Genomic DNA, 26,024 nt, shown 5'->3' with positions numbered 1-26,024 from the left:
AAAGTTTTTGGTAAAACTCATTCAAGGCTACAGTATTTTTATTAAAAAAAAAAAAAAAAAAGAGGAAGAATTGTTTATATGCTGATGTAGAGACTACCCAATACTAAAAGTCAGAATATAAAAACAGAGTCTATGTTTTGTTTAGGATTTAGACAGTGATTTATATCACCTAGTTTGTGAGGACTTCTGCATTACTTGGACTAATAAGAATTAAAAACTATCTCCCTTTAAAATTACATTTTATTTCATTATTGTTGACTTAAACATGACCTATAGCCTGTTTACGGTTACAGATTTTTGAGTAGGAAGCTAGCACAGCTCACTATGCAGATTCTGACAGGAAGGTGAACGCTGCTGCTACGCAGACTTTGAAGCGACACAGGAGTGACTCTTTGGTGAAAGCCCTTCGCTGGTCATAGTCAACAAGAAACTGCCCGACAGTTGGCAAGCCAGCATGCCATAGCATTTGTGTTCCTGACTCATGGTCTTCCTTACCATATCGGCCTCAAGAAATTCAATGTGAACAAAAGGCTGAGCACACTTTGCAGGCTTATTTTGAAGGACTGGAACACAGGCACGAGCATGCCAGAAGACCAGGTTTTCAGAAAGCTGGATGCATCAAGCTATTAGTGGTCTACACTGGCTTGTTGTCGATACTTTGTGCTTGCTTACAAACACAGTAACAAAAAAAAGGTTTTTTGCAAAACTCTTAATACATAAGTTATGAGGAAATATTAGTCTAACGATGCTTTCCAGCTGACTGTAAATTTGTGTGAACCACCTGTTCATAGCAAGAAATTTTACATTGAGGTACAGTGCAGGGGTGGGAAGAGTGCACGTGTTCAACTTTTGTGCAGATGAGCTGTAAAGATTAAGTTTGAGCTTTGTTGCTGAAGGCTCAGGCTCATAGTCTACAAACATTAAAGACTGTAGCTTCCACTGATTTTTTGTGGTTAACAAGCAGAGCCATTTTGAACCCCATGGCTTCAAGTGCTGAGAATCTTTAAAACAACACACTGAGACTTTGTCAAACTGAGCGGTTAAAGAAGGAGCCAAAGAAAATTAGCAGTCAGTCTGGAAAACAAGACAAACAAAACAATTATACAGATTATAGGACAGGTCTGCCTTGCCTGACCTGCAGATACTGTTTCTCACTGACCCACATTGTGCTGGAGCTCAAGATCATGTATGCTCAGTGCAAGAAATCAAGAGGAAAAAAGATTACAAAACCAGAATCCTAAGGCAAATAATACAAGATTTGGCTCAGTTTCTCTCTAACATTACTTACTACTGTTAAATGCTCTACGTTACACCTGGATGCTAGCCATGTGGTAAAAGAATAGGATAATACAGATATGTTAGAACTCTGGCTGTGGCTTATGTTCAGGCTGACCTTCCAGTTGTGCTGTCTCAACAAACTTAATTTTAGATTTTCACAATGATTAGAGCTAAACACAGATTCACTTTGTGAAGAGTTCTTCATACAGCTTCAAACTGGAAACAAATGAAGCAGGTAATAGCACAGAGCAGCTTCTCTCAGCTCAGCAAAGAAGCACAATCAGAAATAGTTAAGGCTTATCCTGTAACTACTGTCATTAACCGATTTTAGATTAGTCAGTTATTCAGCTGTCAGATAGCTTAAGTGTCCATTCAGACATATTTAATCAGAGAAATCAAGGGAGGGAAATCAATGCTGGGGGGGGATTTACATTAAAAGTTGTTTGAGGCATCCACTACTGATGAGAAACATTCTTCAAGTCTTCATTAAAACAGGCAGTTATAGCTGTGCAAATATTCACTTTCAGCTATCAGTATAACAATTAGCAAACTAAAATAGTCTGGGACTAATTTAGTAAGGACTACAGCAGTGAAAATGAATGAAAGTTTACAAAATTCAAAAGATTCAAGCATAAAAAGAGCATTAAGAAATTCAAAGGTTATACCAGTATATTGAAACGGTCTAAGGGGTCTGGACAAAGCAGCCAGAAGGATGAGATACTGACTGAAGTTCACTGCAGATAAAAACTTGGAGATTTGCCATTACTTGAAAGGCGTCGCACTGGACGACAAGATTCAGGTGGCAGGGCTCAATTTGTTCCTGAAACGTTTAAATGAATTGTTGTGCTGTCTTAGTGCTTCTTTATTTGGTAAAGAATTTCTTTTCTTTTCTTTTTTTTTAATATAGATAAGATTTCTCTGTACCATTAGGATCCATACAAGATAAGGACATTCAGTCCTCTTAAACTGGCCTTGGATATATACTATTCATATGAGAACTGCTGTCTTCTGGGTTTTACCCTTAATAAGTATTTAAGAAGAGAAATCCTGCTAAAACCACCTACAAATAACCTGTCTGTTCAACATAATTTATCAGGGAAAAAAATGGCCACATCACTTCCTTCACTATTTGTTTTCTTCATATAAAAGAATATTTGCTTTTGCAGTATCACTTAAAACACTACTGAAAGCTCCTGGTAGCACTTAACTGGAGTAGTTCAGAGGTCGGCAGTCTATTAGGATATCTGAAAGTCCAAAAAGAATAGAGAGAGGAAATTGCACAGAAAGCACATGCTTCATTCAACCACAGCTTATGTGATGAAATATTATCACTTACATCGTATTATCAGTTTTTCTCTTTCTTTCCAGTTGTAATTTTTAATCAGCTACTAGGTCATGTTGATGACTCATGTTTCTTTATTTACTTGTTTCTCATTTAAAATTAGGAAAATTAACAGAGAAAAAAGTGTCTACAATTCTAAGATGCTCAAAGTAGAAACCATTTCCAAACAAACTGGAAGGAAGAATTCACTTTTTCAAGTGTGTGACCTTCCAAAATTCAGATCAGATAAAAAATGAAACAATTTGATTTTTTAGGGGGTTGGGAAAAACGTCAAGAAATTTAATTTCAGAGGTCGCAATGATAAGAACTGCTGGTTGTCTGGTGTTAAAAACAGCAGAACTAATTAAAAGAAAGCTAAAATTGTTCATTACTTATTCTAGCTCCTAGGCCATTACACCACATTTTAATACTGTAAATAGAATAATTTCTGTGTAAAACTAAGGTTAAAACCAATTATAACTGTTGAACATCTTTGCATTTGCTTTTTCATTATGCATCCAGCCATTAAATTTCAACTTGACCTACAGACCAAAACCCTTATTTACATGCCTTTTAAAAATGTTATCCAATCTGAATTCCAAGTGTTGTGAGCAGTAAACATAGTATCATACCTGTGAACATTTGAAGGTTATTGATGCCTTATGATTGCCACTTCCAAGGGCAGATGGACAGAATTGCACAGGTACTTCAGTGGTGGAACGAGGCGCGACAATCACCTGTACAAATACAAGAAAGAAGCAAAGGAAAGAGAAGAGGGGGGAAAAAATAAATTCTTTTGACTCTGTTTCTGTTTTGCACTTTGTTGATGTTTATGTGATTAATGTGTTCCACCAGATGCATTGTCTCCTCTCAGCAAGCATAGGCTGCTAAGGCAGCAAGTGTATTGCAGCAAACAATCCTAGCGGCAGTCACTGCACGTTCATTCCCCAGAAACTACAGAGCTGGTGTTACAGATTGCTCCAAGGACATGGACAGCGGCTCTCACAAATACCATTCAAACATGACTTTGGTGTCTGATCATGTTGATGACCCTAAGAGGTTATCACATCGACATCCAAAGACCCGAACTGGCTTATAAGGGAAATACATGGTAGCTTTTAATAAACTAGTGCTTTGTCTCTCTTCTGTTTACCTTTATCTAAACTAACATTGTAAATGATGTTGCTAGTTTTCTCTTCCTCTGAAGTATACTACTTGAGTCTCAATTGTGCAGGGAAAAGCAAAGTAGCTGACTACAATGGGGTCATAAATGTTTTTAAGAACCAGACAAGCAGCGAAAGAATAGAGTTATGAATAATGAAAATGCCAATGCATTGAGAGAATGATCAGCTAGAATCATTGAATACACAATTACCGTGTCTATTTTTTTAATTAAAAAAAACTACTAGGCTTTTAATATCATACATATTTAAATAACGTTTGCATGTAAGAAGATATATAAAGATAACTGAATTGGAATTATGGACACTCAAGCTGTATTTTATAAAATTAATATAATCTACAACTAATAAAGGTCAAAACAACACCCTACAACAGCTGGCACTGACAAGCCCTTTTATTAAGGAAATGTCAGCCCTGGCAGAACAGGCCACTGAGAGTGAACAGGAGTCATTAAAACATTCATTTTTGTTTACTACATTTAATGGTTGCAAGATGCCTGACTTGCACCAACAAGCCCTGCAACTTCTTCCCACCCCAGAGGTTTGACTGCCTGTGCTCCAAGACAGTGCTTGGCTGAGGAAGGCTTGAGCTTATGGCACAGCGAGGCAGGGACCTCCACCAGTAGCCCTGTCCTACTGCAGAGCCATCATGGGGACAGGGATGGGGGCTCACTGCAGCACTGGAACCGTTGGCCATGGCCACAGCGCTGCAGCCAAACTGGAGGCCCCAGGGGGTGAAGCACAGACAGAGGCCTCCGCTCCCAGCCCAGGGCTGAGTTGAGGCCCCTGATGAGGCTTATGTTGCTTCTCCTCGCTGCCCCGTGGCTTTCCCTGCCATCTCAGAACTGGACCTGGGCAGGCATCCTGGTCTTGCCGGTCATTTTCTGGGTATGTCTATAGGGTACTGGTACAATTACATACTGGTGTGCTGGTCTGCCTTGAACAACGGATATTTGTACCGACGACAGTGACAGCTAGGTTGAGCAGAAGAGAGGACAGAGCTCAGATGTGGTCAACTAATACACTAAACTTGAAATGTTATTTTCCTCTTTTGGAGGCCAAGTCTTAAAATATTTTATCAGAATATTGCCATAACAGTTTATTGGTTTGAAGACATTAACTGTCTTGTCTATTGGGGGCGTGGTATTGTATTTTTTCAAACTTTCGCAAATTTAATTTCACAGTTTCCACTGCATGACAAAACACATTTCTGGAAGGGTAAGTAGGTGGGTCTCAGGCACAGGGTGCACTGCTCGCTGCTCTGGGCCCACTCCCACTTGGCTGCACCTCCCACATGGGGAGCACTGCACCGCTGCATCGCCCACGCTTCACAATCTCATACATTCCGTAGGTGGGTGATAACTTGAAAGCTCCTTTGCCACCAGCAGTCAGCTGCCACCATCCCATGCTTGGCACCTTTGCTACCCAGAATAGCAGACCTGAGGGAGAGTCACCTCCCACAAACCACCTCCATCCCCATCTGCCCCGCAGCCCAGAGTTCATTTAGCTGCTCATCATCTAAAAGGAGCCCAAACAGCTCATTTCTCAGCGAGTTCCCGGGCATGCTCAGTATCCAGAGACATTTTTTCAAGATGTTTTACTTTCATTTGCAGTTTAGTTGCTCCCTACTTTGTCCAAACCAGCCAGCCCCATTTATCAAATGAAGATTTACAAATGGAGAAAGAACCTTAATGATTACCTCCTCCCAAATACTTTTGAACAAAATGAACCTGTAAAGACAGGTTGTCACAGCATAAGAATACATGATTAAAATAAAACTTCAATTTTAAAATTTTTGTTCATTTCACTAAGAGATCTATATTATTTGGAATAACTCTCCCATAAAGATTAAAACAGACTGGAATTCCATTTTCGGTACGCATTACCTGACATATTATCATTACACAGAAAATGCACTGCCACAATGAATCTAAATAATCAAATGGAGTTATGATAATCCAGCAGACTGCCTGCTCTGAAAGCAGAAAAGATTTTTATTGATTACATTGTAGATCTGTTCTTAAAAATTCATTTTATATTACACAGTATGATGTTCTCCTGTATCCAGAAAGCAATTTGTTTTGAAATAAAGAGCTGGGTAAAAAAAAAAAGAACTTACTTTCTCCTGAAAACCAAAGAATAAATTGCTTTAAAAACTAAAATTGAGAAATAACACTATCAACAAGTTTAAAGAATGGCATACTTAGCCACGATCATTCAATAAAATGTGCTGAAGTTAACCCATCCCCTGCCTTTCATTTTGTTTACATAAACAAGTGTCTTCCAAGATACTCATGTGAAAAGGAACCGGTACCACTGCTCTTCATAAGATCTCAGATATAACTGCTCAAATACAGAAACTGAGTCTGAAGAAGACTGAGCAACTACACATGCATTATTCCTATCATACATCCAAGCAAGGAGGGAAATTTTTCATTACATCTACAAGTTTATTCTCTACTCCGTACAAAACAATACTCTGAGTCATTAACAAACTAATAAAGCTTGCGCCCAGAGACTTTGAGACTGCACTCCTCTCTGCCAGCCCTTCTTTATTAAGTTATTTCTCCTCAACAAAAATTGTGTTTCATAGCCAATCAGGGTGATATACAGCTTTGTGAAAAAGGTTTAGGCTAGTTGTAAGCCAGGAGAATAGCAAGCTGAAGACTTACAGTGAAAGCACATTTCTTTTTGGCAATATAGATGATCCCATTTGAAAGAGTTTTTTGTACACTGAAGTTGCATCATAAATGTATGTGTGTATAAATACAGTACACATACATATGAAATCTGTCCATGCATTTATATAGCGGGAAAGAAGTTGGGGTACATAGCATTACTGACGATTGAGAATTTTCAGCTGTTAAATGCTGAGCATGAATCTCTTCTCTACTACAGATAAAGAAAGCTGTGGTTAGGAAAGAAACACAAAACTCAGCATCCCAATGACAGTTCTCTCAGAAACTCATAATGCCCAATATGCTAATGAAAAAAAAGTTAGGAATTTTGCAGCAAACTTATGGGAGCCACTTTTCCAACTTTTAGACAATTTGGCAGAATTTATAAAGATGTTAAGTTAACCCATACAGTGTAAGGTTGACAAGAAGGGAAACAAAAATTAGGCGTAGCTCATTAAAAAAAAAAAGGAGATATGAAAATCCAAATCACATTAAAGGAAATCCTTGAAAACTTTTATCAAATTCGTGAAAGAAAACCAAGATGGTATATTCCATTTAAAGCTGTTTTAGACTACAATTGCAAAGCTGCTAACAAGATACGAATACTTTTCTGATTTTCATCAGTTTACAAAGAAGTTAATGGAGCTGCTTCTAATTTACATGAAACTGACGAGAGATTTAAAGCCTTCTAATTTCATTTAGACTTCATTAAGCACCTAGAAGTTCAGGAATATTTGAGTGTAATTCAACTGAACCTCAAGAAAGCCTATTACTAATGATGTCAGTACTTGAAGTTGAATCAGATCTATAGAAAATAATCCCTTGTGGTGTTTCAGGAATGCCTTCTGTTGCAAACAAACTGGAACAAACTTCCACGCCCATGGAAGTTTGACAAATGTGATATTCAGATTTGTTTAAATTCTGAAACATTAGTCAAAATTTTGGCACTTAATCTCTAGGAAAGATAAAATTTTGTTTGATATGTCTGTTGAATCTGGTTTATTTAACATAACTCAGTGATTGATTAAATCCATTTGAGATATTTTCTGACTGACAGGCCAATATCTTCAACAGTTCTACATCTTAGATGACATAAAACCAAATACAGATAATTATATGAAATACTGAACTTATTCATTTAGAATATGCATCATTCTAAAATGACTCTACTAATTCTCTTCAAACATTACCTATCTTAATTGGACAATCCCGTCTTCAATGTATTGTTTTAAAAATTTGCTCTTTATTGTTGCATTTCATTTGCGGATCGCTGAAATCAGAATTTTTCTGTTGAAAAGAAAGCACTATTTGCTTTAAAGAGAGCAAAAACTTGAATAATTAAGATGGGAAACTTCTTCCACACATCACAAAGACATTGAAACTGGCATTAATATAAACTAATACCTGAAACACAGCTTACAGTTTATAAGAACAAGCAGCAGTCTTCTGAAAGTTGAACACAGTGCTGTATGGAGGCAATAAACCTAGGATGCAACATATTCTGGAGAAGAAACAGGTATTTAAATGCCACCCCCGGCTTTGTCATCAAAACTGTGAAGGAAATCACATTACCTCTCCAAATATGGAAGAAACAAGTTCAAAAAGGGACAGATACATAAAATAAATATTAGGTAGTTGCTTATAGAATTTCACCAAAGCTATTCCTTAACTGGAAGAATTACTGTAATTCACAAAGAACATTTCAGAATTCAATGCATAAATTATATATAGGACTGACTATTCTATTAAGAAGAAAAGAAAGAAAAGAAAGAAAATTACTGCAGTTAGTGTTGAATGTGTCTTTTCCTAAGCAACGTAATGTAGTTATTGGTGATATGTGACTCTCTGGTGATAAATTAGGAAAGCTGAAAGGAGAAAATGTTACTTTTTTTTTTTAATATCCTGGACAAGGTGACATGCAATCTGCAGGAGCCAAAAGTGACTATAATTAAATCTGATCCACTTCTGTGGCAATGACCTAAACATAACGCGTATAATACTCCTAGATTATTAATATAGTTTGCATCCATTATGTTTCTTAGCTCCTATTCAAATACCAATTGGTGAAATGATTAGCAATAGCACTTGTTGAGGTTCAATGTAATGTATGAAGTGTCTTAATATGCATGACAGAAAAGTCAAACTAAAATAAACACTTCACGTTTTATACTTTTAATTTAATGTAATACTATGTATGTGAAATATAGGGCAGTTTAGTAAATAAGCGTGATTTCCTTTAGCTGTTAGCTTTAGAACCCCTTTTAAGAACATTTGGTCTTGTTGTACTGCTGTATTTGAGACTGAAAGCTGTTCAGTTTCTGAAAGCCAAAAATGCACATATTATGACTTTTTAGCATGCCTCTATGTTCCCCATACAATCCATTTTCTACCTTCTCAACTTTATTTTAGGATCTTACTACAATATTCCCCTCCTCTCCCCCTGACCCTTATACCATTTTGCACAAATAAAACAGCTCTGGTGTATATCTTCCCTGTATTATCTTCCACATGTATAGAAAAGGTGCAATTGCCATTTCTTTCCCGTCTGTAACAGCTTTCTTCATTTTCTTTTTTCACATTAAAGGTTCTATATTCACATCCTAATAAGAGGTCCTCTTAACCCCTTGCACCAGAGTTTCCACACATCTGTCCTCCCTTTTCTCAACTCCCCATCATAAAATAACACATATTTTTAATAGCATTAATTGTTAATAATATCCAAAGAGTTCTTTATAGGACCTGTACTACTAACTAGTAATCAATGGTCAATAACAAATATTTTTCAGAATCCTGACTATCTAGAAGTCTAGCCAATCTCAACGAAAATGTGAAAGCAGACTCCATCTATACAACTCCCAGCCCTTGAAAGGGAAAAAAAATGTTAGGCAGCAAGATGGAAGGGCTTCTGTGATGGAGGAGGAAAAAGTAGTGTACATATTAGTAACAGGATGAAGATTTTGTCAGTAGAAATTGGTCTTAGGGTAAATGCAAGTTTGGAGAATAAAATTATTCCAGGTATTTGCTTGAAGCTTCTTTGTGGCTAAATTGATCAAATTCTTATTCATAGAACCTGCAAGTTGGTTATAACTGCCATGACTATGCGATATTCTTATATTCTTCTGTTAATATTTATCTACTTACCTAAACATTTACATAGTTATCCTGTTGATTCTTACAAAATTGTGAAGCTTCTAATACAGCTGGTTTGTTTACAAGTTTTCTTCTAATATCTCCGGATTACTATTTGCAACCACCACTGCAGTCCTCAAAACCATTCCATAACGCATTCCAGGGAAAAACCATCTATACTTCATAGAACTGTAGAATTGCTGAGGTTGGAAGGGACCTTTAAGATCATCAAGTCCAACCATTAACCTACCCTGACAAAAACCACTTCTAAATCATGTCCCCAAGTACCACATCTACCCTTTTTTTAAACACCTCCAGGGATGGTGAATCCGCCACCTCCCTGGGCAGCCTATTCCAATGTTTAATAACCCTTTCAGTGAAAAAATGTTTCCTAATATCTAATCTAAACCTGCCCTGACATAACTTGAACCCATTTCCTCTCATCCTATCACTTGTCACCAGGGAGAAGAGGTCAGCCCCCACCTCTCTACAACCTCCTTTCAGGTAGTTGTAGAGAGTGATAAGGTCTCCCCTCAGCCTTCTTTTCTCCAGGCTAAACAACCCCATTTCCCTAAGTTGTTCCTCACAAGACTCGTCCTCCAGACCCCTTGCCAGCTTTGTAGCCCTTCTCTGGACACGCTCCAGCACCTCAATGTCCTTCTTGTAGTGAGGGGCCCAAAACTGAACGCAGTACTCAAAATGGGGCCTCGCCAGTGCCAAGTACAGGGGGACGATCAGTTCCCTAGTCCTGCTCACCACACTATTCCTGATACAGGCCAGGATGATGTTGGCATTCTTGGCCACCTGGGCACACTGCCGGCTCATATTGAGCTGGCCATCCACCAACTTTCTGAGGTCCTTTTCTGCCAGGCAGCTTTACATCCACTCTGCCCCAATCCTGTAGCACTGCATGGGGTTGTGACCCAAGTGCAGGACCCGGCACTTGGCCTTTTTGAACCTCATATCATTGGCCTCAGCCCATCAGTCCAGCCTGTCCAGATCTCTCTGCAGAGCCATCCTACCCTCAAGCAGATCAACACGCCCGCCTAGCTTAGTGTTATCTGCGAACATACTGAGGGTGCATTTGATCTCCTCATCCAGATAATTGATAAAGATATTAAAGAGAATGGGCCCCAGCACCGATCCCTGGGGGATACCACTTGTGACCGCAGACCAACTGGATTTAACTCCATTCACCACCACTCTCTGGGCACGGCCAGCCAGCCAGTTTTTTACCCAGCGAAGAGTATACCTTTCCAGGCCATGAGCAGCCAGTTTCTCCAGGAAACTGGCTGCTCAGCTTGCACTGTTTTTCAAGTTTAATTGTTTTTCACCTTAAGCTATAAAATCTCTAGAATACATACTTATAATTACTCTAATCCTTGAGACAGTGTTGTGTATTCTGAACCGACAGCACAATAGACAATTCAATATGTTTTGAAAAGAAGGCTCTCTTCTACAACTTTTGTGAAAGCACAGAAATCTTACTTACAGAGTGTTTTGGATCAGTCTCAGTTGAAAAATTTCTAGGATTGCTGTTAACAATTTCTAGCTCCAGAGTTTCATGCGTAGGATTAAAGAGAGGTATGTATAGACGACTCCATCTGGAAAAAATACATATATGCAATAACTATTAATTACAAAGCTTCTTCCATTGTATTTTATTACTCATCACTCGTTTCCTTTCTGAAAAAATTAGTACTTTTTAAAATAAAAATTACATTTTATTGCATTAGCATTTTTCCACTAGTATGGACACATACTTAATAGCATAAATAATATTATTAATAATTATTAACAACAATAAAACCTGGTAGCAATAACCATTCTAATATTTGGGTCATTCTTAAGGGCAGAATTTGTCTTCCTGTACTTCAGTTGTGAGGAAGTTAGCTGAAGTTAGTTGGTTAAAAGGATTGTCTAGGTCCCTCAATACTCACAAGGAGAAATTGGTCCTAATGTAGATCACCAAGATGGGGGATCACTTTTCATTGTCTACAGGAAGAGCCTAGACTTAAGGCCTTAAATTTGATGCCTAACTTTTATCTAGGAGGATGTAGAAACGAATCCTAGTGTCTCCAATACCACAGCTTGACATTTATTCCTAGGCTCCAATTTGCAGCTTTATGTCTCACCTATCTTTTCTTACTCTCTGTAGATTTAACTTTGGAATAAAACATTTTAATCAAATAGATAATTCAAAGAGCCAAGGTCAACAAAAAATTTGGTTCCAAAAAGTAAAATAATTTTAAGTATGTTTTATTATTCTGTAGTCTATCCATGGACTCATAGTCTGCCTCAGGAAAAGCACTGGACAGAAATTAAAGGTAATTATGTAAACGATATCTGTAACTCCTTTTTGTCTAAGCAGTCATTTACAGGAAACGCTTGTAATTAAGTGGTGCTGCCAATAGCTTTTGATTTAGTGCCACTAGGCAACTATTCTTCTTGATCATCCTGTAACCCCGAGATCTCAAAACAAACTTGTGTTCCACATCAACCATTTCAATGGAGGTTCCGCCTGCTTCCCCTCCTCTCTATTCCTCTGCATGGACTCAAAATCTGTTTCATTTCATACAATTGTTGCGTTGTTCATCACAGCATAATGGTAAGTCATTATGTTGCACATGTGGATTATGTATTTTAATGAGTATTGTGGCTGTCTCAGAACAAAGATTAGAGTATCCTGATTGCCTAAATGTTATGCCTTAAATCAGCTGGCACTCTATTTTAAAGACCATCCTTCTTTATTTGTATATAACACAAGATACCTTCAACAGGGAGCACAATTTTCAAAAGAATTCATAATACTCACAGAAATTCCTCTATTCTGATCAAAATAATATGTTATTTGCCTTTAACAAAGATGTATGACCATAAATAACATTCTCATTATAACGCCAAGGGACACAGGAAAGAGATCCAAGGTGAATCAGTGAAAACAGTAAATAAGGAAAGCTTGAAAAATTAGATACCTATACTGGTTTTGCCGTAATTTATCTATCTAATGGATACTCCCTCTAGTCAAAGCTGTGTAAGGTCAACAGCCAGATTGCTCCATATATTTATCCCCTGGTAAAAAATTACTCAATTAATCACAGCTAAATCAGTAAGGAAAAAGAAAATATAAAAAGCAACATTCAGAAGAGAAGGTAGTTCAGTCAAGCTTTATGACTGTAACTGCAGGCCCTAAAACTTGTGTGCAGGTGGGCTCCTTCCAACATATGCAGTGATATAAATCCCCAGCAGCTGAGTGGCAGATGTGTTTTTGACTAATACTGTCAAAGTATTGAATCACTGAGGTCTCAACAGCAGAGACTAGAGAAATACCAGGAAACTTTCACACAAGAACTTCAGATTCACTTGATAATTCCCATTTTTCATATTTACCATCTCTAGCCTCTTTTTAGTCTGGTCTCTTTAATACATAATAGTTTGTCAAAGGGAAAACTATGTTGGAATATCTGAAATTTCAGTAAGGAACTATTTGACTGTTTGAAAGAGGTTCTTTAAGTGATTGAAATCCGTTAAGAACCTCAGCCACCCCACACAGATTGACTACCGTGGTTATGCTAGAAAAAGTTGTTGCCTAGAACAGTAAATCCAAGACCACCGTGAACAGCAGTCGACTGACTCATCTTCTATGCCTCTGCTGTGGAGCCCATAACAGGATGGATAAATGAAGGCAGAGAATACCAAGGAGTTTTCCTTGCTTAGAGGCACATGTTAAATCTACCTTAACAGAAACAAAAAGCAGATCTGAATTTGATGAACTCAGAATGTCAGGGTATCTGAAGAGGGATTAAAAGATAAAATGTTAGAATTTGTTCTTTTCTCTTTCAAGAATCGGTTAGAAATTGATTCTCAGTGTATCAATGGGTTCTTGCCTCCTAATCCACTTCCAAGTGATGTTTCAAGGACACAAATTCTTAAATTGTTCAGATTGATAGCAAAAAGAATGCAGCGAGCTCATAGTGAAAAACATTATTCTTAGAAGGATGTCACATATGATAATGCCTCTTCCACAGTCAAGAAAAGGTGGTAGCATGGAAGCTAGTCTCTTAAAGAACTACAAAGCTTCACCAACTAGAAATGCTTCAAACGCTTTATGAAATTTACAATCCATGTTTCTGGGAACATAGCCAGGAAGTACACCCATTCAAAACAAAACAAACCGATACCTTTCTTAAACAGACAACACATAAATGTCTACCTGCGTTGCCTTTACATATTCAGCATACATTAAATGCAGCCAATTTAGTTGGACTATCTCATCTTTTCAGCAGGTAGAGCAATTCTCAGTAATTTAGCTGTAACCTCAATGCCATCATCGATTGCCATTGTCCAAAATTTTGCACTTCGAGAAGAGGACATTATGCTGATGACACAATAGAAATAAATTTCTGGAAAAAGGAGAGTGTTGAAGGCAATAAATGAACAAAAAGCAGGAGGCTTTATGAAACCAAGAAAATGGCAGATAATGCAAACAGAAAAGGAAGAAGTTTGTCAGTTCTTTAATACTGTTTTATAATACATATAAAAAAATATACGAGACTACTGTTAATTTCTTGTTACACATTATTGTTGCTGCTGTTGCTAATAATTAAACTAAATGGTACTTCTTTGTTCTTCCACCCCCATCTGCGCAGGGCAGATGTAAATTAGTTTATTTACATATGCATAGGAATTGCAACATGCATCTACTTGTAAAGCAAAAAGAAATCTCATTTGAGAAAATGAAACATGGAATTCAATGAATTTGAGATTATAGTTTTGACTGGCAAGTGTTGTAGTTAAAGGAGTTAAACCCTGCAGCCAGACCAGTTATGCATGTAGTTCACAGGTAGTGCATGCTAGAGAAAATTATGAATGACAAATAGTCTGAACGAAAAGGTTTTAAGTTATTTCTAACTCCTAACAGCGTCAGCCTACATAGTAAAGAAAAATTATGGGTTTTACTCCAGTCAGCCCAGAATTTTAAAATAAAAACCAGGAAGCGGACAGCCCTACTGATTTTCTTAGGAAAACATACTAACAAAAACATTGCCACTTAACTCTGGTCTGTGCATTATATATGAACATCACTTACAAAAATTTAATCAGGTGAAATTTCATTTTGTACTCTCTCACAACATTTTTTGCTCAGTCTGTAATGTATACTAATTATAGATTCAAAGATAATATACAGAAGTGGAATTTAGCATACAGTGTATCCACAGAACCTACTACTAAGCAGAGGTAATAGGTGGAAGAGCACTACTGAAATTCCAGCATTCCTGAAAGTCTTATCCTAAAAATTTTGATTTGCGTCTTGAAAGTCAGAACTTAAAATTATTCTATCGAAATGCAAGATGAAATTTTGTTGAAGGAAGACAAGAATTGGGTTAATTTCTCTGTCTGCTCTAAGTAACCCATTTTTTTAACACTTGCAGTGTTCCCACCGTGTCTACCCCCAGGGTCTGCAGGACAGAAGTGATATTACTTTGCCATTTCTTGAGAGGTTAAAAGAAATTGGTAACTGGTACACAAGCATTTGTAAAGCAGGACTGTCAGATATATTCCTAGTTCAGAAAGAGAAAAGAAACAGAAAATAAAACAAATCTACAGTACTCTGTATTATTGATCTTTATGATTACATTCTGAATTATTTTCAGAGTGATTTCTATATAAAGACTTCAGAGGAAGTCCACATATAGGCTACAATTCCATTTCACTTTTTCTTCTGAAAGGAGATTTTCACCTGTCTACACTTGTATGTATGAAAATTACCTGCAAACTACTATAGTATATATACAGTACTATTCTGGCTTTTTGATGTAAACTTTTCATATGTTTTCCGTGATACTTCAAACCAGTGACCAAGTTCAGCACTGTGAACTACATACTTACTTTCCAAGCTCACATTCTATTTGAGGTAGACTAGTTGGCAATGGTTTCTCTACAATCAACTTCAGTGCATACCAAAATTCTCCAACCATATCTGACAGGAATATGACACTGAAAACAGATACATAAGCTTAATATGACACAGCTTTTTTTTGCAGACAATTAAAAATGTACAGATTAAAATTCAGGAAAAAGTAATGAATTCAACACAGTGAGGTTTTTAACTAGCTCCTAGTTTTCCCATAACGCTTCTTGCTGGTATCTGAATTCAGCTATCAAAACAAGTAATATTTACAATTTATTTACAATTTTATTTACAATTAATGATGCAACAAAATCTCTTCATCTTTCTTAACTTTTTAGCATAAAAAGTTGTTGGTTGTTTTTTTTTTTCTTTTTTTTTGTATCTTTTTCGAAGCTACAACTCGAAAGCACTTCAACTGCTAACTTACAAGAATAAGATTTAATTTCATCTCAATGCCACACTATTTTCTTTCTAGCTATTTTGAACTCAAAGGACAAAGAAACAGATATAGTATTCACTGATTGTAAAAAGGAAAATCTTTTCAAATCTAGTGATGAAAACTGAGGAATAGATATAGACACATTTATATGAGCATGACAAAGAGACATGCTTCAAAGGAATATTCAATGTACTGTTTTGATACACAATCAAATGTTGTCATGACTGAAAATTGCTTGCTGCTAGGTGAGATATGTGCAGCAGTATATTTCTGTGACAGACATTCTAAAACGCTCCTTTCTTATTGCAGATTTCTTTTTCTATTTCTTCATTTTTTGAGTAGCAGAGTCATAATAACATTAAACCAAAGCACTGTAAGCATATAAAAACTTAAATGACATGCACTGTGCAAACCCATGACCCACTAAGGACCGGTTCTTGTTCTAAATGATAGTTAACTATGTCTGTTCCAGGACTTTACAGACTATACTCTGTGCCAACAGAGCCTTTAAAATGAGCATAAAATAGCTCAGGAAAGAATCATCTGTTTGAAAAGCTACACCTGCCACAAACACTTTTATAACACTTCTTCCCAGCTGTTACCATAGCAGAGGAAACAGAGCATGGCTACAGAAGAAAAGATAATAGTGTGGATGTAATGTGGAAGTACCTCTGTCCAGCTGCAATTGTAGTCCTTGGGAGCTATTGCAATTTAAAGCAGCTATTAGACAGCCTTCTAGTGCAGTACTACATAATTGTATTGAATATGTACAGGTGTGCTTTATGTCATCTTTGCATATATTCCCCTAAGTCTCCGCCTACCAATTGGCTGAGCCCAAAGTTTTGCCAGTTAAAATAAATCTTAACTTTATTATTTGGAAATTCTGCACCTGAAAAATACCAGAAATATTATCTGGTAGGAAAAATAAATAAAGAGGTGTATTCTCATTCACAGCTTCAGAACGCAGAATTTCTACAAATTCCCACAGAAAAAAAATATTTACTAGAGTGATAACAGTATTCATTTTTATCAAACAGTATTGTTTGAAAGCTGTATTGTACAATCATACCTGCCATTATTCTGGTCTTTGGAAAAATCAATACAAGCAAATTTAACAAAACTTTGAAACGCATGCATTTGGTCTTTGTAAATATTTGGTCTTTGAACATGGGTCATCTGTCTCTGCCCTCCTCATACCACTCCATCCTCCTCCACCACTCCATCCTCCTCCCCATCCCCATGTTTTTGACAGTCAATTGATATCATTGAAAAACAGCCCTTTTCAGTCAGCCCTTCTACTAAATAATGCTTTGCTAACCAAATTCCAGGAAAATAAGCTTTGTAATTCTGTACTCTTTAGTTACTTGATGAACTGGTTTGGCTGAAACTAAGACAAAGAGGTCACCTGTCTTTGTATTGCTAATTACCATACCTGCATGGTTTCATTGGGATTTCCAATGTAATGAAAAATTTGTAATTTAAAACCTCTCCATATTCATTTAGTAGATGACTGTTAATTAATGGAAGATTCTGAACCTAAATGGATTTATGTGAAGACTGTTAAAGGGTTCTTCACCTGGTTTTTAGTTATGTTGTTATAGATTCGTTTCTTCTCAGAAGAAAAATTAAATCATGTTATTCCCTTTACAGAACTTACAAATTTACAAAGCTAACACTCTATCTAAAGTTTGCAGAGCAGATTTTCTAATTTTAAGTAAAATTCTAAAACATTGTTCACTGAATTCTAGTGAACTAGAATAACTAAGGGTTATTTTACTGCCTGTCAATCAGGTTTCTCCCCTCAGAGGAAAGTTGCTGTTTGGGATACAAGATATGTAAAGTTGGAAAATTTTTTAATTATTACCTTTTGTGGTTTTTTTTAGGGCAGTATCTACATCCAAGGTTTCAACGAAAGTAGTTCACTTATTAGTACAGGAGACACAACCACAAGTATCAAAACTCTGCAACTTACCTTCCATCTGAAGTGCCAACAACAGCCGGGCAAAACTTTAGTTGATACAAAAATGATTGTTTGGGCCTAAGAGTGAAAGCCTTTTGTCCACAAAGTGATGGATTCTCCAGCACCACACTCAGCTGGAGAATTTTATCTGCAGGATTAGTGATGGGAATAGGAATTTCAACAGTATCCTAGGAAACAACAACAACAAAAAAAAAAAAAAACCACAAAATTAATTATGAGCCATTATACATAAAAGATCTTTCTCAAACAAGTGTAAGACGCTTACTCACAATTAACATTTATGCAAATACAGGCTACACCTTTGTTTAATGTGTGAACTAACACAAAAAAAAAGAAGTTGTAGCAAGAGACATTTCAGCCAATCTTCAAATTGTAAACTCTTTAATTTCACAAATAAGGAACACTTCAACTTTTCCTGGCCAATCTGCATTCTAACAAGCTACTTCACCTTCCAAGATATGGCTGACACTTGCCAAAATACACCTTAAAGACACATCTGCTGTAGTCCCAACCAGTTAAACCCTCCAAGCCACCTCCCAACAGCCAAGCACAGACAGTTGAAAATGTCCACTTTGCACGCTTGCAAACGATTCAGGCTGAGTTCTGCAGGATCTCTTCCTCTTAATTTTTAAGTTACCTCATAACACTTGGCATTAAAACAACAACCCCACAATAAAAATTCTCTCTCTCATTCCTTGTTGCCATTTCCCTTACTGGTAGTCTCCATATCTTTCTGTTTAAAGTCTATGAACGCTTCAGGGAAGGACCATCTTTTCATGGCCATCTGGAAAACATGACTACTATTAAAGATGCAGATTAAATTCCAGTTTACTGTAATGAAAGGGAGCCAAACCCATGTCCTGATCAGAAAAATATGCATACTTTACACATGGAACACCTTTAAGATGATCAGGAATTGTGCAGAGGCAGCTCACTCTGCACGGCTCCTACATCGCATTCTTGAGCAGCTCTTGAAACACTGTTTCAGCAGTGTTCCAGTGACCCCTTTCTTTGCTGTAAGGTTAAAAATAGTGTAAATCCATCCTATGAGCCCTATGTGTGTAAATATCAATACACTTTATGAAATTAAGCACTTTAAACAGACAGGAAGGAATATATTAATGAACTCCACTGTCACAATTCAGGTTGCATACCTGCAGTTTAAAATACATATGTTCACCTATATAAAATATGCAAAATAAAAAAAAAAAAAAAAAAACAAACAACCAAAAACCAACATGTATTTATTTTTCGGTATCTGTATTTATCTCTATCCTTATTTTGGTCTTTTTCCTTTGCTCTAACCAAGCAGTTTATTTCAAAATGCAGGGTTGGGTTTTTTAACATATGGTGATTTGGTTCTCATGGCAAAATTTTGCCATACATTTGTTTTGTAAAAAGTAAATAATTCAAATTGCAATAAGAAGGGAGCAAAAGATGAAATATCTATTAAAATGAATAATACACTAAAAAATGAACATGAAATACTTCACAACCCCACACACAGCTGCCTCACTCTGCTTTGAGCCTGCCTATGATTTGGTAAACTTCTATATATTTACATTTATAGAAAATAAGTACTGGAACACACATAAAACACATTTCATATTCTACAGATGGCAAGATTACACCAACAATTTAAATCATTCAAGTACCTTCCATCAGTAAGATGGGATTTAAATTTGCCATAAAATATTTTAAAGCTCAGATTAATAGTTTTTAACGGTGCAAACAAATTTCTAAATCTATCTACCATTTTATTGCTAAAGGCTTCATAACAATTTTATAGTAAAACATCTACATGCTGTGTTGAAGAAATACTTTTACAGTAAAAAGGAAATATTGGACCGCTTATTTAGGAAAAAAGCAGCAACTATCAAAGAAACTTTTGTAATCTTGTGCCTGAAGGAGATTTCATATCGCCAACATTAGCTTAATGTAAAAGAGTGTTCTATTGCCAGTATGAAATGAATGCCTAGGATTATGTATTTCCCTGGAATTTCCCAGGAAATTTCCCTGGAATTGCTATAAACATTTCAAAGACTTGCTACTTCATGGATGGTAATAAAAGCAGATGTATATTTATCAACGGAATGTATATGTGTAGTACATTTCTAGTCCTTAATGGATTGTTATTGAGGCATAGTACTAGGATAAATAAAAAAATGCCCATGCAATTGCTAAAAGTATTATTTTTCCTGAAAGTAGCATTTTATCAGAAAGTAGGCAAAGAAGTACCATCATAGGCAAGTTTCAATCACATTTATAGTCATTAATTTAGATCCACATTTCAGTGTTGTGAGTTTTATAAACATTTTGACAGAGGAAAAATGTAAAGACTGAAAAACTAAGAGAATTAAACTCATTCCTGAGACTGTTTCTTCTATCAAGACTGCCAGTCCCCAAGATGGAGCCATTCTGGTGCAATATATCATGTTTTTATTCCATTAGAACTTTCTGTGATCCATTTCTTGTCCAGTGCAGGTAATTTAAAATAACATAACATATGGTAAAACAAAATAAAATGAAATATAAATATGAGACAAAACTTATTCTCTGAGGAACTTGAAAAAACAATTGACTGCTTATATTTTATCCTATACTCATAGCCTGAGCATATGTGTAGGTGTAATACTCTGTTATCAAGATTTTGCTTCAAAAGATGCTCATCATCATCAATTCACCTTTTCAGACATTATACCTGCTTGCTGAAATATTTTCCTGACATATTATATACCAAAGATTTTCTTATCATCCCATTCTTTACCTTCTTCTTCTAGCAACTGGACCTAAAGGATTTAAGTCCGTAATAGGTAATTTTAGACTTTATTAATGTACACACTGCAATGAACTATCAACTAATCCTCCTCTAACTTCGACAAGGTAGCTTATAGGAAGATGGACACATTCTAAAATTACTGTGATTAACACTTCTCTGTATTCAAACTTCAGTAATAATCCTTTTCTAACCATCATCAGGTGTCAATAAAAGCACTATCTGGCCAAAGTTTCTGAGAGACTAACAACACTTCTTAATGCTTTAGAACAATTGTTTTCAATTAAAATCAAGTTTCATTCTATGATTCTATGATTCATTAGAGATGACATTCATTCCGCATTTGTTTACAGCTTTTCCAGTCCATGGACCTTGAGGAAAGTATTTGTTATTGCTCCTGAATTTGCCAGGCTATTGCTATAGATGAAAATTTTCAAGCCAGGTTAAGTGGTTAGAAAGTTATTTTGATAGGCCTGGTGAGACAATGCAGCAGAAATTCTTCCCTTTGTAAGTTCTTGTCCAAATCATTTTTATTCTATACTGACAAGTAACAAGTGCCTTCTTTCTCTGTGCTACACCTGATGACAAGCGGGAATGCTGCTTACTCAAAGATTGAACCTGCAACAGTGGCAACATTCGTGAAAAAACAGACCTTGGCCTTCTATCCTCCATAGGTTCAAAATGATCAGAGCTTTCAATGACACCATTAGTGTGTCTATATGTCAGTCGTAGGAGTTCAGATAGAGTCTCCTGTTGTATCCTCATTATTATTAATTTCTGCTTCTTGGAACAAAAGAGGCTCAAGTGAGTTGATCAGCAGAGTTCTTGGCAGAGTTTCAGGGCCATGCTGAACATAGTTCAGCCCAGTTTGGTCAAATTAGTTTTAGAAATCAAAGCTGGCTCTTGAACTGCTTGCTGCAACATGCCTCCAACATGCATCTCATCTCACCACTTCTCTCCACACACACTTCTTATCCAGGCCCATATGCCCACACTCAGCTGGGCCTTTCTCACATTGATCATTCAGACACATGGAAGTCCTAACCTCCTATGTCTTGAGGGGGTGAGTCCTTCCAGCTTCCTAGTCACTCGTAAGTTCATGGAGCAGACCTTTGCGAAGTGAACCACATCCCTCACCATATAAGCCCTTCCCCCCCCCCCACTTTGTGATGCAAACTAATTGCCAAGATAAACCTCTCCTTTCTATATAGGGCGATAACAACAGAAAAGCACAGAATTGCCATTATCTCAATACTGTATTTTCTCATTTTACTTGACATATTTTGCCTTACAAAATATCAGCTTGCAGAAAGGCACCAACTGTTCATCAACAGTTGTCTTTATCAGAACAGCAAATTGAAGTACTCGAAATCTAGGACTAAACACCTTAAGCAAATTATATATTTGTATAACTTGCTTAGGAAGGAATCCATTCTTATCACTATTACAGTAAAAGAAACTAACTAGAAGAAAAAAACATGCACAGGACATTTAATATCAGAGGCTAATAGTGCAATGAGTTTCAGGTGTAAATTTACATATAAATTTGCCTATAAAAATAGCACTGAATTTAATTTCTTTTAGCTGAAACGTGCATTAGTGCCTAAGTAATAATGCCCTAAAACAGAATACAGAAATTATTAGTTCATAAGTTAATACTATAAATCTAATTTCACCAACTTAAAAATACTCCACTGTTAACTTCATAACAGGGACTAAACACTGTACCAAGGAAACAAACTGGGAAAACAATGTTTTACAATAAGTGATTCCTAAAAACATCTTTCTGAAATTGAAGGAAAGGAAGGGACTGTTAAAGCATTATATTCCATGACTGAAGCTATCTATGATGTCCTCAGCTCCACCAAAAGAAATCATGCACATTGAGAAACCCACACCAAAGTGATTCTACAATAATTTGTAACGCATATAGGAAAAGGTAATAAACTAAATAATATGCACACATTTGGACTTCCATGCACCCCAGTTTTGTCCGTCTGTATAGGTTTTCTGGTTTGGTATGGATAGATAGAAGAAGGTGTAGCAAAGATGAGCTGAATTACAAGAGAAATGCTACTAAGATAATTATAAAAAACATACCTGACAAGGGAATACAGACTAACTCAAAGTCAAATTAATATCCCAAATTCCCATAACTGTGGAAGTAATAACTACGCTTACATCTTAATGAATATTCCTTTCCTTTTGAAATCAAGGCCACTTCTGTGTCCATATAGACTAGAGCTCAATAATTCTCCATCCTTCTGAGACTAGGAGCGGATTACATCATTACAGCGTTGGTGGATAAGAGAAGAGCAACAGATGTCATCTGCCTGGACTTGTGCAAAGCATTTGACACTGTCCCACACAACATTCTTGTCTCTAAATCGGAGAGACATGGATTTGACTGATGGATCACTTGGTGGATAAGGAAATGGCTGGATGGTTGCACTCAAAGAATTGCAGTCAACGGCTCCATGTCCAAGTGGTGAGCAGTGACAAGTGTTGTTCCTCAGCAGTTGGTACTGGGAGTGGTGCTGTTTAACATCTTTGTTGTTGACATGGACAATGGGATTGAGTGCACCCTCAGCAAGTTTGCCAACAATACCAAGCTGTGTGGTGTGGTCAACATACTGGAGGGAGGTCATTCTGCATCTCTACTCTGCTCTTGTGAGACCCCCCCATGGAGTACTGTGTCCAGCTCTGCAGCCCTCAGCACAGGAAAGACACGGACCTTTGGGAGCAGGTCCAGAGGAGGGCCACAAAAACAATCAGAGGGCTGGAGCGCCTCTCCTATGAAGACAGGCTGTGAAGACTTGGGGTTGTTCAGCCTGGAAAAGAGAAGGCTCCGCAGAGACCCTATAGCAGCCTTCCAGTACCTAAAGGGGGCCTAACAGGAAAGATGGGGAGGGAATCTTTATCAGGGAGTGTAGTGATAGGATGACGGGTAATGTTCTTAAACTGGAAGAGGGTAAATTTAGACTAGATATTTGGAAGAAATTATTCACTGTGAGGGTGGTGAGACACTGGAACTGGTTGCCCGGGGAAGTTGTGGAGGCCCCATCCCTGGAAGTGTTCTTGGCCAGGCTGGATGGGGCTTTGAGCAACCTGGTCTAGTGGGAGGTGTCCCTGCCCATGGCAGGGGGGTTGGAACTCTATGATCTTTAAGGTCCCTTCCAACTCCAACCATTCTACGATTCTATGATTTCCTTTTCAGATCCAGCAGTGTGAGATGAAGAAATTATCAAGTACAGTTACTTTTCACCAGCCTCTGAAGATTGGCACTTTCAGACATCAGCTTACTTGCCTGAACCACCGTATACAGTAACTTGGCTTATCAAAGCTGAATCAGGTTATAGAGCACTACTTAAAAAATACAACAGTAGGTTAATCTTTTCCATTACCACAACCAATCTGGAAGGAGATATCTGCCACTGCATTAATGTAACCAAATTAATCTTCACAGAATTTTACAGGAAAATCATTTACATTTACTTTGTCAACAACATTTTCGGAAAGCATGACTCAACAACTGACAGATTTCAATACAGCTCCTATTCATCATTCTTATAGGTCACTTTGCTGTGAAGATACATGTAATATATGAGGTGCAAACAATGGAAAACATAGTTTGAATCAAATCAATAGGCATATTTACAGTTCCTGTTCAATAGGACTATTTCGGATGACTGACACTTCGGTCAATCCAGGCTGCATCTCTCAAAAAGAGACATTTCTCTTTTTTTCAGAATGCGCTATCTCATTTGCAGACTGTCATATCCACAATGCCAGAACAAAATACTTAAGGCCGGTATCACTCAATAAAAGCACTAGAAAGTGCAACATTTCTAAGTTAGAAATGTACTGCTCCTTGATAATGAAGTCAAGAGAGCTAACAGTTACTATTGCATTATCAGAGAGTCAGTTATGTCTCATGGAAAGGTAATATGTAATTCTTCTTCAAGCATGTCATGATACAAAGATACTTGCCCCAAATCAGCCTCAGAATAGTGACAATCATCATTTATAGCTATTCCTTTCTTTCAGGGAAGTCAAGGAGATGTAAAATTTAGGATACTTTCAGTTTCCAAATAGCTTCTGATATATCTGATAGATAATTAGCAAAACCTTTCCTTTTCAATCATCTCTCTCAGATCTAGACTAAATCTTACCCACAGAGATCTTTGTGAATGTCAGTCAGGTTAAGTATTTAAGCAAATCTTTGTCACACTCTTTTTTACTGAAGAAGTGGACTATTATCCCTGGACTTTAATGTATACAGAACTACAAAGTTTAGTTCGTGAGCTAACTGCATCTACCCATATAATGCTACAACAAACAACTAGCTCCAATTATTTTCTGCTGGTCTCACTGATTTGTTTTCAATTGCTATATGAAGTTACAATAGTGCCATAAATTCATAATTCCAATAGATTAGAACAGACTTTGGAAGGGTTGGTGAGTGCTGATGATTTCTGCATAGTCATAATGAAGTCAGTAACTGAAACAACAGAATTTCTTCTGGGAACTTATTCTAATAGCATTTAATTTACCCTGTTTGACATTGAAACTGCTATTTGCACCATGGGCATCCTGTCCTGGATTGAAAATTTGATGTGGTGAGGTTAAAAAGCTCCCTCTGGCATGAAACTACAAATATGATAAAGACTACATCAGTGAAATCCTGAGTTATCAGCTCATTCAGGAAGAGGCAATAACCAGCACTGCCCGTATTCCAGTGCTTCCAAGAGTTTCAGAAATATTTGATAAAAATAAACTTACAACCACCTATCAGAACCTAATGGTACAATGGTAGACTAGCAGTAATTACTAATTATCACAATACTTCCATCAACTTTAATGACCCCTGCTACAAATGTGGAAGCAAATATTCTACTATGCGCCTCTACTCCCAGCTCACGCTGGTATGAGATAACTAAAAGTACTTCTTTACGTTTTAAAAACTAGTAACCAACTCTGATAATTTCATTTTATTGAATTTTTATGACCCTACTAACGAGATAATTTACATCTCAGCTACACCACCTACCATCAAGTTACACAGTCATCAGAGGAAAATGTTAATTAATTTGACTGTCTTAGATCTTGCACCTACTGTAACTCTCTCGTTCTGTAGGTCTAAAAAGAGATTTTTAAGGAAGCATGTTTCTTTGCAATTTAAAAGACTGATACCATAATTACCACTGGCACAAAACATATAAAGGTAGAGATAATGCTAGAACAAAACTGAAATTGTCAAGGTTTGTACTGAGAATAACTTTTTCTCCTGAATTTTCCAAGAATAGAAAATTACAAATAAGTTCATATTG

At 36.8% G+C, this 26,024-nt stretch overlaps 1 protein-coding gene across 1 annotated transcript in view; it reads right to left on the bottom strand.

The window, feature by feature from the left end:
• The window catches only part of CFAP47 (cilia and flagella associated protein 47), a gene marked incomplete at both ends in the record, with an annotated part of 360,013 nt that overhangs the window by 82,559 nt on the left and 251,430 nt on the right, over window positions 1–26,024 (bottom strand). Inside the window, 4 exons of the mRNA XM_082490749.1 lie at window positions 3,232–3,336; window positions 11,080–11,191; window positions 15,477–15,584; window positions 17,910–18,085. Coding sequence (XP_082346875.1) covers window positions 3,232–3,336; window positions 11,080–11,191; window positions 15,477–15,584; window positions 17,910–18,085 — 501 coding nt within the window. The remainder of the gene's footprint in view (window positions 1–3,231; window positions 3,337–11,079; window positions 11,192–15,476; window positions 15,585–17,909; window positions 18,086–26,024) is intronic.

The sequence above is a fragment of the Vanellus vanellus genome, assembly GCF_965231255.1.
Source record: "Vanellus vanellus genome assembly, chromosome: 1".
In the NCBI taxonomy this organism is placed as follows: domain Eukaryota; kingdom Metazoa; phylum Chordata; class Aves; order Charadriiformes; family Charadriidae; genus Vanellus; species Vanellus vanellus.
The sequence above is the reverse complement of the archived record's forward strand: the minus strand, read 5'-3'. Positions and strand labels throughout refer to the sequence as shown.